The sequence below is a fragment of the Ictidomys tridecemlineatus genome, chromosome 8 (assembly GCF_052094955.1).
Source record: "Ictidomys tridecemlineatus isolate mIctTri1 chromosome 8, mIctTri1.hap1, whole genome shotgun sequence".
NCBI classification, from domain to species: Eukaryota; Metazoa; Chordata; class Mammalia; order Rodentia; family Sciuridae; genus Ictidomys; species Ictidomys tridecemlineatus.
In genome coordinates, this window is record NC_135484.1 from 21,720,644 (window position 1) to 21,733,717 (window position 13,074).

A 13,074-nucleotide genomic window follows, 5' to 3' on the forward strand; every position below is an offset into this window, starting at 1 on the left:
TTGGACTTGACATGAAATCACAATCAAGGGATCAGCCCCACCCCATCACCATTCTAACAGCAGATCTCCCAAACTGTCAACTGTCAAGAAAGTACCTTCCACAGCACAGACTGCAATTCCCACCACATAGAATTCTGAGTGGATTTGTGTAGAAATCTTGCACCTGAGCCAAAAGAGTCTCCTAGAGTAAATGCCCACTGAGCCTGGGCTAAGAAAAGGCCATTGGATCTTAGAGCTAGAAAAATGCAGGTACTTCTGATCCCCTTAACAGCAAGCTCAAAAACAACAGAACCCTTCTCAAGATGGCTCCCAGTTATGGCACTCTATGTATAAGCAGGAAACGCAGAGACCTTCTCTCGCACCAGCATGCTGTGCAGATCCCAGATCTCTTGTCTCTTTCAAATTGTCAGATTCTGGGCTTGTGGAGATTACCAGGGCTCTGTCCTACTCATCTGTACCCGTGCTGGGGGGAAACTCCCCCTCCCCCTGCTAAGCCTTCAAGCCTCGGTGCTGGGGCACTGTTCTCTTACTACACTAATATCTAATATATCTGGGTTTCACCTGGTCACTGAATCTCTACTATTGCACGCCCACACTTTCCTATGACCACCCACCTCAACATGCAGCTACATGCCTGTTGTTCTGGTTCTGTCTTACAAGAAGCAGAAGAGTCCTCTAACCTGCCATCTGTGTGCTTTTCTCACTCTCTTTCTACCTCCAGATACTGTGAGTCTTGCCCAAGATGAGCTTCACAGATTGTCAGGTTGCACATGGCTTCAATCACATCTAAATAGCTCAATTTAACTGTTAGAGACCATTTTTTTTTTTTAAGAAGATACCTTTTCCTTGGCTGTTTCCAAATATATCAGTTTTGGTCTATATGTGACAACTTTCTTAAGGATATGGAAAAAAAACTCATGTTATATACCATTTGCTGCTTTTGTCTAAAGCAGCACATAATATTTCCACATATCTCAGCAGAAGTTAAAGTCTTTAAATAAATATACAAATAAGGTGACAATAACATACTTTTTCATTAAAGAGAAGTGAAAAGAAAAGAATAAGCAAAAGTTCTTTGAAAGTATCTTCTTTGAGGACAGAAGAGTAGCTCAGATTCAGGTCAAGGGCAAGAATGACAGCTGAAGAAGTTTCCCATCCTCTCTTCTCATCTTTTTTTTTAAAAAAGTATTTTCTAGTTGTAGATGAACTCAATACCTTTATTTTGTGTATTATTTTTATATCTTGCTAAGGATTCAACCTAGCACCTCACAAGTGCCAGGCAAGTGCTCTACCACTAAGCTACAAACCCAGCCCCTCTTCTCATCTTCTTAATGCTACTATCTAGAGCCCTAGTCCCATCTTGGGTAACTATGGTAACTTAAAGAGCCAGACTCTCCTAATGCTTAAGGAAATATAAGAGGGAGGCACTTAAGAAGGCTGATGTGGTTCCACCTATACCTGATGCACAGGGGAGAACAAGATGCTCAGCCAGTGTCTCTCAGAGAAACAGCAGAATCTGGAACTAGTGCACTGCTAATGGTTTGGAGTTTAAATGTCCTTGAAAAGTTCATATGTTAAAGGTTTGGTCTCCAGCTGATGGCTCTGCTGGGAGGTGGTGGCACTTTTAGGAGGTGGGGCCTACCTAGAGGAAATAAGTGTGTGGTCTGCAAGGGTACATTTGGACCCCTGCTCCTTCCTTTTATTTCTCTCTGTGCTTACCAGTTATGAGCTGGGTTGGGGATGTAGCTCAGTAGTAGAGCACTTGCCTACCATGTCACAGGACCTAGATTTAATTCCAGTACCACATAAAAATGGTAATAATTTAAAAACAAAAGCACCAGGTGCCATGAGCTGAGTGTCTCTGCTCCACCGTTTGTTCCCACCATGATGTTCTGTCTTACCACAGGCTAAAAGTAATGGGGTCAGCTGACCAGGGACTGAAATCTTTGAAACCACGAGCCAAAATAAATCTCTCCTCCTTTCAAGTCATTAGAAGTGTTTTGTCACAATGACAGAAAGCAGACTAACACACACACCTGAGAATTTAGTTCATTCTACTTACAGATTTTGAAATTGAGGAAGCTGAGGCTGAATCTTCCTTAATTAATATTACTTGGTACCCTCAGTACCTTTCTGGCAAAAACACAACCCTGTTGTCCTCATATAGCACTGCTTTCTGTCAACCGAATTCCCAGGGCCTTTTAATCCAGGAAGCTACCCAGCACTGAAAAGGACCCAATAACCAAGCCACCATTAATTCCCCCAAGGCAAGTCTCACTTCTTTTGCCATTTTTAGAAACGATAGGTATTTTCCAATACGTATAATAGAAAGATGAGAATAATCAACCCCCGGTACATATTGTCTACTTAAACAATCTTCAATTTATCACTCTGGAAAGAGAATTTTGAAACAAATTTTGGGTATCATTATTTCTTGTTAAGTAGTAAATACTTAAAGAAATCATGTAGCTACAAATGCATCAGGCACTTTTCTTCAGGGAGCTTAGGTGTCTCTACTGCATACCCCTCAGCTGTGCGAATATTTTCTATTTAATTTCACAACTCTAGTGCTAGTGGCCAGTTAGCACAGAATACTAAGTTGCTCTGTGACCTTATATATATGCACTAACAATATTAGACCTTCATGTAGTGAGGAATTCTGGTGAAGGGATTGTTTGGACAGTAAGAAAATTGAACTTATGTCAAGAGATAAGCATATTTCTTCCTTAAAGAAAAACCATTGACATTGAGCACCTGCTAAACTGGGCTTAGATCTGGCCTGAGATTTAAAGTCAATTTCCTCCTCCACGAGTCCATATGAAAGGCACTAAACAATGTAATTCTTAATTTTAATAAATCCAAAAATTTTCACATCAATGGGATTATGGTTCTCCTAGGGCAGAGATGATTTACTTGTCCTAAGGACAGAATGGAAGTTTAACAATAAATACAGCAATACTTTTCTTTCGTACAGCCACTGAATTCTTGCCCATAGGAAAAAAAAATACAACAAAAAAAGACTGTATTTAGAAGTTTTAATTCACAAATAAGACTGTACTACTGAACTAAGTAAATAGGGATGTCATTGTGAGTATATACAGAAACATGGATGCCGGTCACCATAATGTGGATAAGTAACATTTCATTTCTAATCTTCTCTTCTGCCTCCTCTTCCTCACACCTTAGTTTTCTATATGAATTTACAAATATATATTTAAAAACAAGAATATATTAAAGAGTCAGTACAAAAATAGGGGAAGCCAGAACTCTTAAGTTACGTTATCCTTAAATTTCATTCATTTGGAAAATTTCATTCCAAATATGAATGTTTTTCTGAACAGAGTCCACAAAACACAGTTTTCTACCTTTTGAAAACTTGGAACATTTTATCCTGTCTTGCAACACAGTTCAGACACTCATACCTGCTGAGGTTTCTCTGAATTTGTCACTGGTCTTCTTTTTCCTCCATTTCCAAGGCTTGAAGATTTTACCAATGGTAGAGAGCTTCCCCTTTCTTTTGAAGGGAGGTGTCTGGGAACCTGCTGTGGGGCCATCTGAGTTGGCTATAGAGGCTTTGTCCAGTCCATCAACTATGGAAAGAAAAGTCAAATCAGAGAAAGGCTTCAATGAAAGTTAAAACCAGCATCAACTATCTCTTCCTGGACTCTTAACAGCAAGCATGCTTACTCTGATTGAACCTCACATAAAGGTGAGTTTGTCAAATTTCACAGCTGGTAGGACTCCCCTGATATCAATCAGTTAATCAATCCATCATAAATTATAGTCCCCTTAGGTAATGGTTCTTGGGAAATAAGAAAGCAAGAGACTTACATAACAGGTGGGGACAGACAAGTGAAGTTCTGCAAAACACAGCTGAATCCATCAGCAACAACCACATCAATATTTTGTGCAGAAATAGAGGATTCTAAGTATTCCAGAAATAGGATGTTCCTCTGGAGGCTAGTTTGGCATTCTCAGTAATGAATATCACAGTTATGGTGTAGTTAAAACCATAGTTTCTCCTTCACAAAATACAATTTGATGCCAGGAAGCTGAATGCTATTTTTACAATGCTAAAACTATCTTTTGCTTCTGTTACAAGGGAAAAAAAATTAAAAAATTTTCAGCTTCTATTTATCTGATAACTATCACTAACAGCAAGAAATATGTGGAAGATGCAGGTATTGTGTGTGATAAAACATATCTTGATATGCCTTTGTCATTTTATTAATCAGAATAAAAGCACAAAATCTTAAGTTTCCTTGCACTAAGTTCTAAACAGAAGGGAGATAACAATGACTTACATTACCCCAACTACCATATTTTAGTGACAAAGAATTAGAAGCAGCCCAGAATGGATAAACTACAGTATTATTCATTCAATGAAATAGCTCTTAGCACTTTAAAAAATGAGCAGATGGATAAATATGCAATAAAACTAAATAAAGCAAAATGTTAAGTGTTGGATCTAGGTGCTAGGTTTGTGGGGGAGGTACGATCCTTTTGTCCTTTCTGTATTTTTTGAAAACTCGCAAAATAACACATTGGGGAATCATATGATCATCTCAATAGATGCAGAAAAAGCATTTGACAAAACACAGCATACCTTCATGTTCAAAGCACTAGAAAAACTAGGGATAGTAGGAACATGCCTCAACATTGTAAAAGATATATATGTTAAACCCAAGGCCATCATCATTCTAAATGGAGAAAAATTGAAAGCATTTCCAGTGGAAAATGGAAACAAGACAAAGATGTCCTCTTTCATCACTTCTATTCAACAACATGCTTGAAACTCTAGCCAGAGCAATTAGACAAAAGAAAGAAATTAAAGGGATACAAATAGGTAAAGAAGAACTCAAACTATCACTATTTGCTGATGACATAATTCTATATCTAGAAGATCCAAAAAATTCCAACCAGAAAATTTCTAAAATTAATAAGTGAATTCAGCAAAGTAGCAGGATATAAAATCAACACCCATAAATCAGACACATTCCTATATATCAACAATGAATCCACTAAAAGAGAAATTAGGAAAACTACTCCAATCACAATAGCCTCAAAAAAAAAAAAAAAAAACCCTGGGAATCAATCTAACAAAAGAGGTGAAAGACATCTACAATGAAAACTACAGTACAGAACACTAAAAAAAGAAATTGAAGAAAACCTCAGAAGATGGAAAATCTCCCATGCTCCTAGATAGGCAGAATTAATATTGTCAAAATGGCCATACTACCAAAAACATTATATAGATTTAATGCAATTTCTATTAAAATCCCAATGACATTCTTCATAGAAATAGAAAAAGCAATCATAAAATTTATTTGGAAAAATAAGAGATCCAGAACAGCTAAAGCAATCCTTAGCAAGAAAAGTGAAGCAGGAGTCATCACAATACCAGACCTTAAATCATACTACAGAGCTGAAGTAACAAAAATGGCATGGTATTGGCACCAAAATAGACTTGTAGACCAATGGTACAGGATAGAGGACACAGAAACAAACCCACATAAATATGGTAATCTCATACTAGACAAGGGTGCCAAAAACATTCACTGAAGACAAGACAGCCCATCCAACAAATGGTGCTGGCAAAACTGGAAATCCATATATAGCAAAATGAAATTAAATCTCTATCTCTCACCCTGCACAAAAATCAACTTAAATTGTATCAAAGACTTAGGCACTAGAACAAAGACCCTGTGCCTAATAGAAGCAAAAATAGGGCTAAATCTTCACCATGTCAACCTAGGATCTGATTCCTAAAGCACAAGAAGTAAAATCAAGTCACAATAAATGGGATAGATTCAAATTAAAAACCTTGTTCTCAGCAAAGAAAACAATTAATAATGTGAGGAGAGAGCCTACAGATTGGGAGAAAATCTTTACTACATGCACCTCCAATAAAGCATTAATCTTTAGGACATATAAAAAACTCAAAAAACTTAACACCAAAAAAACTAAATAACCCAATCAATAAATGGGCTAAGGAACTGAACAGACAATTCACAGAAGAAATACAATTTATCAACAAATATATGAAAAACTGTTCAACATTTCTAGCAATTAGAGAAATGCAAATCAAAACTACTCTAAGATTTCATCTCACTCTTGTCAGAATGGCAATCATCAACAATACAGGCAACAATAAATGTTGGTGAGGATATGGTAAAAAATGTACATTCATATGTTGCTAGTGGGATTGCAAATTGGTACAACCACTATGGAAAGCAGTATGGAGATTCCTCATAAAACTGGGAATGGAACCACCACTTAACCCAGCTATCCCACTCCTTGGTTTATACCCAAAGGACTTAAAATCAACATACTGCAGTAATGCAGCCTCATCAATGTTTATAGCAGCTCAATTCACAATAGCTAGACTATGGAACCAACCTAGGAGTCCCTCAATAGAAGAATGGATAAAGAAAATGTGGTATATTTACTCAATGGAAATTACTCAGCTTTAAAGAACAGTGCAATTATGGCATTTGCCAGTAAATGGTTGGAGTTGGAGAATATTATGCTAAGCAAAATAAGCCAATCCCACAAATCCAAAGGTCTAATGTTTTCTCTAATTTTCGGATGCTAATTCACAATAAGGCAGGGGGCACTAGGGAAGAATAGTGTTACTTCAGATTAGGTAGAGGGAAGTGACAGGAGGGGAGGGGATGTGTTGACAGGAAAGACAGTAGAATGAAACAGACATGATTACTGTGTGTATATACGTGACTACATGACCAGTATGATTCTGCAACATGTAGACTCAGAAAAATGAGAAATTATATCCCATCTATGTATGGTATATCAAAGTGCATAAAGGCATTCCATTGTCATGTATAAGTAATTAAAACAAATTTAAAAATTTAAAAGGAGAAACAAATAAAAACCAAAAATGGAATAGCAAAGCCTTGTACTTCCAGGAAGATGGAGGAAGCTTACTTATTCCTATTTCTCTTGCTAACACCATTACATCAAGACACTGACACAAATAACAGGAATACATCTCAAAAAAAATTGTGCTGAAAGGGCCAGACAGAAAGAGTGCATGTGTGGTTCCATTATATAAAGGTCAAAACAGGCAAAATGAATTTATGGCAAAAACAAACAACAATAATAACAACAACAACAACAACAAAAAACCCTAAGAAAATCAGAATAATAGTTCCTTCTGAGGATGAGAAGGAGGTAGAAATTAATTGAAAAGGGAGTTGAGGGAACTTATGGGGGTGATGGAATTTTAATAGTGGTTGGATTATGCAAAACTGACCATAGGTATTTACGTCTTTGTGCATGTCACTTTAGGTAAAATTTACTTTAGAAAAACCATAAAGAGAGTAAAATCTAATTAATGACATGCCTGCTAAAGTGTTTAGAGGTTAACTGTACTTATATCCATCAAAAAATGAGTAAATGGATAAATAAGTGGATCAATAGATGAAATGAGTAAATGGATAAATGTGTAATAAAATGAAATAGAGAAAAATGTTGTGTTGAGTCTAGGTGGTAGATATGTGGGGGGAGTATAATTCTTTTATTTTTTTCTGTAGTTTTTAAAACTTTTATGATAAAATGTTGAGGCAAAACAATTTTTTTTTTCTTTTAAAGCAGAAGCTGAACTTGCAGAAAGTGTTCCTGCTTCTCGAAAGATGGAGTACAGATACTTATTCCTATGTGTCTTGCTGAACATCATCACCTTCATGTCATATATTTAACAAATGTAAGAAGACTGTGAAAGGTGAAGTAACAGTAGCGCAGTCTGGGACCTCAAAACTCAAGAACCAGCATGCGGTGAGATTCCCTAGGTTTGCTTCTGGCCTTACCCACCCCACCCTTGCAGCTAAAGAAGATGGCAACCCAGAAACACAGCCAATGGGCTCAGGTCAAAAGAGCCTCTCTCTAGCCATGGGTCCAGGGAAGGGGATACCTAGCAAGACAAAAACTCTGTAGATGGTACTTGCTCTGAGTGGTCAAACACCACAGAAGGACTGTGACCACCATGCCAGAAAAAGTTGAATGGAGGAACTACACTTGCACTCTCTCGGGGCTCCAACAAGGGACCCTAACACCCCTGAGGGAGTCGGAGTCAGAATCGAGTCTTGTGAGAGAAGACCAGCTGGGGAGCCAGGACCTTCACATCTGCATCTGCTAATGAACCATCCCCAGGAGCATGGATTTCCACCCCATCCAGAATAACCAAATGTTACTCCCAGTACTGGGCTGGTGTCAAATCACTGCCCACTGGGAACAAGGTCACCATCCCTTTGGGTCCTTGAAGACCATGTGGGTATCAGACAGTCTCACACCCACCCAACAGTAATGAGGACCCCCCCATCTCCATACACAGTATGCCAATGGAGAACAAGAAGGGGAGATGGACTCTAACACCACAGGGGAGTGGGGGAGGGGGGTGGGGACAAGGGACACTCACTGCTTGCCTGGCAGAAGAAGTGTCAGACAAAGCCAATGAAAGCAGGTTTCAATAAAGTCTAGAGTCTTGTAACATAATACAAACAAGTTCAAGTTCCAGTGGGGTGGGAGGGAGGGTGGAAATCACTTGACATACCAAGAACCAAGAAAAATCTCAAAGTGAATGTTAAAGGACATTCAATAGATACCAACTCCTCAATCCTTTTGAGTTCTCCTTCCAAATGAGTGTGGATAAATCCCATTCCTCCTTCTAGTGAGGTCTACTCTAATTTCGGATGCTGTCTAGGCAGATGTAACCAGAGTGTTGCATTTCTAGGGTCACCTGGAGATGAAGCACTAGGGATGCTTCTGTAAGTGTCCTAACCCTACCTTCAGCTGTAACTCAACAGAGATGTGGGGGCAGGGCAGGGGGTTAGATGAATTTTGAAGCTAAGCCACAGTAACAGAGTAAAATCTTCACTTCTGCTCTGGTCCAACGGCCTTCTGTGAACCAGGGGGCAAACTCAGGGAGGAAGTGAGTGTGTGGTTTCTCTTCTTCATGAGACTCTACGTTACACTCTCATAAAAGATTTTAATTTTCAACAGTTTATATGCCGTAAAATACAAAAAGGACTATAACAAATCAGCGGAACTAAAGTTTCTACCTTAAATTCATCTCTGTGACTACAAACATCTAGTTCTCGTTTTCTCACACTAGACTGGGGACTCCATCTTCCAAACCATATCTGTTTCCCTGATGTGCCACAAATCCTGCTTTTCCACCTGAATCAGTAAAACACAGTTTATTTTTCTCCTGTAAATAAAAATAAATTTTAAAAATCCATATTAAATAACTCCAAGATTGCAGAAGGTGGCCATTACCGAGATGGAGTGAGAGGGTGGATGAGTGAAAAATGAAGCCTTAATGTTAAACTCTTGACTGTGTAAGAAGCCCAGAGGCTGGGAACATAGGGGACATAGCTCAGTTGATAGAGCACTTGCCTCGCATGCACAAGGCCTTGGGTTCAATCTCCAGCACCATGAAGGGAAAAAAAAAATAATTCAAAGGTTAAGTTATTATCTTTCTTGATTTCTTGATGAGGCATACGTGGTTCTATCTTTATCTCAGGTCTGTAAAGGGCCTGAGTTAGTGCCAGAGGCCTCTCTCTCTCTCTCTCTCTCTTTCTCTCTCTCTCTCTCTCTCACACACACACACATACACACACACACACACACACACACACACACACACACACACACTTCTTTTCCCTGACTGTGTAGAATCCACTTGTGATTTTTATAATTGTTGGGCTATTTCAGTGAGTCACATTTGCAACTGGAGACCATATGACAGTACAGTTAGACAAAATGCCACTGTACTTCACAGAAAGCAGGGAAGTGAAGAGGGCTATCACCTACTTTTGAGTTAATGAGCCAAAAATTACCTTTTCTCTTTTCTGCACATTCAGGATACTGGTAGTGCCATTGATATTTTTGTATTTTTTCTTTTGAATTAACTTATCATTAAAACACATTTGAAACTTTCTATAAATTCTTTCATAGTAAGTCTAGTGAACTTTGCATTTACACACAGAGAACAAACTGCCAGATGTATCCCAGATGAAAGTGGAAATTTCCTGTTTTCAATGTTAATTGTGATTCACTTTCATATTATTGGAGTGGTTCATGAGGACTTTCCTTTTCATGCCAGAGATGTATACTTTAAATATAGCACATTCTGAAATACAGTCATTAGCTATTCGAATGTAAAAATCTTAAATGACACACACTCACATACACCTCAATCTATTTTCCTGTTAAAATAAGCCCACACCATCCAATGATAAGTATTTAGAAAACATATGCAGGTTTTATTTTCATTTAAACAGAAATTCATCAATTACGCAGCCTCAGTGTAAAGGTGATTGTATGGGCCAAAAAATAAAAGAGACTAGATAATTATCATATAAAATATATTATATATTTGAATATTCTCCCTTTTGAGATTTGAGAACTGAATGACAGATCTTTTTAGAAAAGGTCAATGTACTTAATGTGTGAGTTTATAGATTTTTTGGGGGGGAGGATTAACTCAGGGACACTTGACCACTGAACCTCATCCCCAGCCCTATTTTGTATTTTATTTGGAGACAGGGTCTCACTGAGTTGCTTAGTGTGTCACTTTTGCTGAGGCTGGTTTGAACTTGAGATCCTCCTGCCTCAATCTCCCAAGGTGCTGGAATTACAGGCATGCACCACTGTACCCAGCAAGAGTTTGTAGTTTTTAAAATAATATTTAATGTTATATTTTGGATATAACATTAAATATTATCTTAAAATCCACTTTTCTGTACACATAATTATTTTAGTCACCAAGAAAGTAAGACAAATGATGCATACTATTCCATATCACAAATTTTGTAGTTAAAAGATCATTTAGAATCTCAGTAAAAGATCTCCTGGTACTGATCTGGTGCAGGCTGAGAGCCCCTATGAAAAAAGTAAATGATAAAGATGGTCTCAATTTTCTCTAAAAATCCTTAAATATTTGGAGGTAAATGCAAATACATTTCTGAAGCCCAATTACAACAAAAACAGAGAAATAACATGTGGTAAATAATGCTTTGATAGCCCCCTGCCCTACTGTGTGCTTTAAGGAAGGGGAAAAAAAATACCCAAATAAACCAGCCTTAATTTCCTTAAAATATAGTTTCTGGGCTGTTTTATTATCATTTTTTTGATGTATGTGTATCTTTGGAATTTATTATGTTCATAAAACATTAAGATTATCACTATAGAATTTATTTTTATTTTTATTTCTAGTTCTATTATGTTTCCATTAAAATTCTGCTCCTTACCCCTTTAAGGCCACAGATCATAAGAAAAAAAAGGGGAAGCCCTGGCTTTACTTCCTACATTTACAGGAGGTATCTCTCTTCACTGAAACAATGACTTGAGATGCGTGATACACAAGGTACTTGGTTCTGGGCAGAGATCCAAGTAGACAGCAAGGTCAGAGTGAAGCGATGCTGAGAGTCATTGCAGAGTAGACTGGATAATGGTTTTTAAGGCAGCAAAGGGGCAATCCTGGCCTTGCACTTTTAAAGGAGATCTTTACTTTCTCCCTTACTAGAGTTTACATTGCGTTGAGCCAAATCACTTCCTTTAAGGGAATAAAAGCAGTAGCCAGTGGAGAAGAAAGAGAGAGAGAAAAAAAAATGCATAAAAGAACAAAAGAATCAAAATGAGGGCTGGGGATGTGGCTCAAGCGGTAGCAAGCTTGCCTGGCATGCGTGCGGCCCGAGTTCGATCCCCAGCACCACATATCAACAAAGATGTTGTGTCCGCCGAGAACTAGAAAATAAATACTAAAAATTCTCTCTCTCTCTCTCTCCTCTCTCATTCTCTCTTAAAAAAAAAAAAGAATCAAAATGAGAGGTATATGTGAGAAATCCTGAAATTGCTGCATCTGTAGACTGAGATCCAACAAGTCAGTAAGTAATTGGCTGATGGTGGGAGCCAGGTTTCTCCCAGCTGGAGAAAAAAGAGGTGGGGAAATCTGGAATGATCCATGTGGCACCAAGTACAGTTAGAAACATCTGGACGAACTCATGTTGGGCCAGATAGAGAGACAGTAGAAAGACAGATTGTAGATATGTGTATAGACTTTGTTGAGTGCACCCACATGTATTTCTTAGTTCTGTCTTCTCAGAGGAACTAGAAGCAACAGCATCCCACTAGCAATGAGCACATGCAGGACTCAGATCTTGGTTTCTGTGAGAGTTTGGAACTGGAATAGTCCCTAAAGGCTTGGTCCCCAGCTGGTGATGGAAACCAGGGGCCCAATAATAACAAAAACAGAGAAATAACATGTGGGGCCCATTTGGAGGAAGTAGGTCCTTGGGCATGTGCCCTTGAAGAGTATATCTTGTCCCCTGCCCCTTCCTCTACTCCCTCTTTTTCTCCCACTCTCTACGTCCCAGCCACTGTGAGGTCAACAACTTTGCTCCACCAGATCCTCTAGGCTGATGTTCTGCTTTACCACAGGCCTAAAAGCAACTGAGTCAGCTGACTATGGACTGAAACCTCTAAAACTATAAACAAAATAAACATATCCTCCTTTAAATTGATTCTCTCAAGTATCTTATCACAGTGACAGAAAGCTAACACAGTTTCTAATAGCATTCTTTAATAAGAGGAACAGGTGAACATGGTGCGCACGCCTGAAACCCCAGCAGTTTGGGATGCTGAGGCAGGAGGATCACAGGTTCAAAGCCAGCCTCAGCAAAAGCGAGGCACTAAGCAATTCAGTGAGACCCTGTCTCTAAATAAAATACGAATTAAGGCTGGGGATGTGGCTCAATGGTCAAGTGCTGCCGAGTTCAATCCCCAGTACCCCTCTCAGAAAAAAAAAAAAAAAAAAAGGAGGAACAGGAAAAATGTTAGATGAGACTTGCAGTATCTTACAGAGCTGGAAAATAAGGAAGCACTCAAAACACTAAGTGATGGGAGTCTGTTAGAGGAACACAGAAGCCAATTCAAATAGTGCTCAAAGGCCAAAGATGGAACAATTTGAGGAAATAAAATAAATGGTATAGTGTTAGATTATAACCCAAAGTATAAATATCTATAAGTCCATATTGATAAAAATAAATACTAAAT

At 38.4% G+C, this 13,074-nt stretch overlaps 1 protein-coding gene across 12 annotated transcripts in view; it reads right to left on the reverse strand.

The window, feature by feature from the left end:
• The window catches only part of Phactr2 (phosphatase and actin regulator 2), a 269,022-nt gene that overhangs the window by 94,817 nt on the left and 161,131 nt on the right, over nucleotides 1-13,074 (reverse strand). For all 12 annotated transcript variants that reach the window (XM_078018989.1, XM_078018984.1, XM_078018987.1 and 9 more), the window contains one exon: nucleotides 3,423-3,590. In XM_078018989.1, the coding sequence (XP_077875115.1) occupies nucleotides 3,423-3,590 (168 nt within the window). The remainder of the gene's footprint in view (nucleotides 1-3,422; nucleotides 3,591-13,074) is intronic.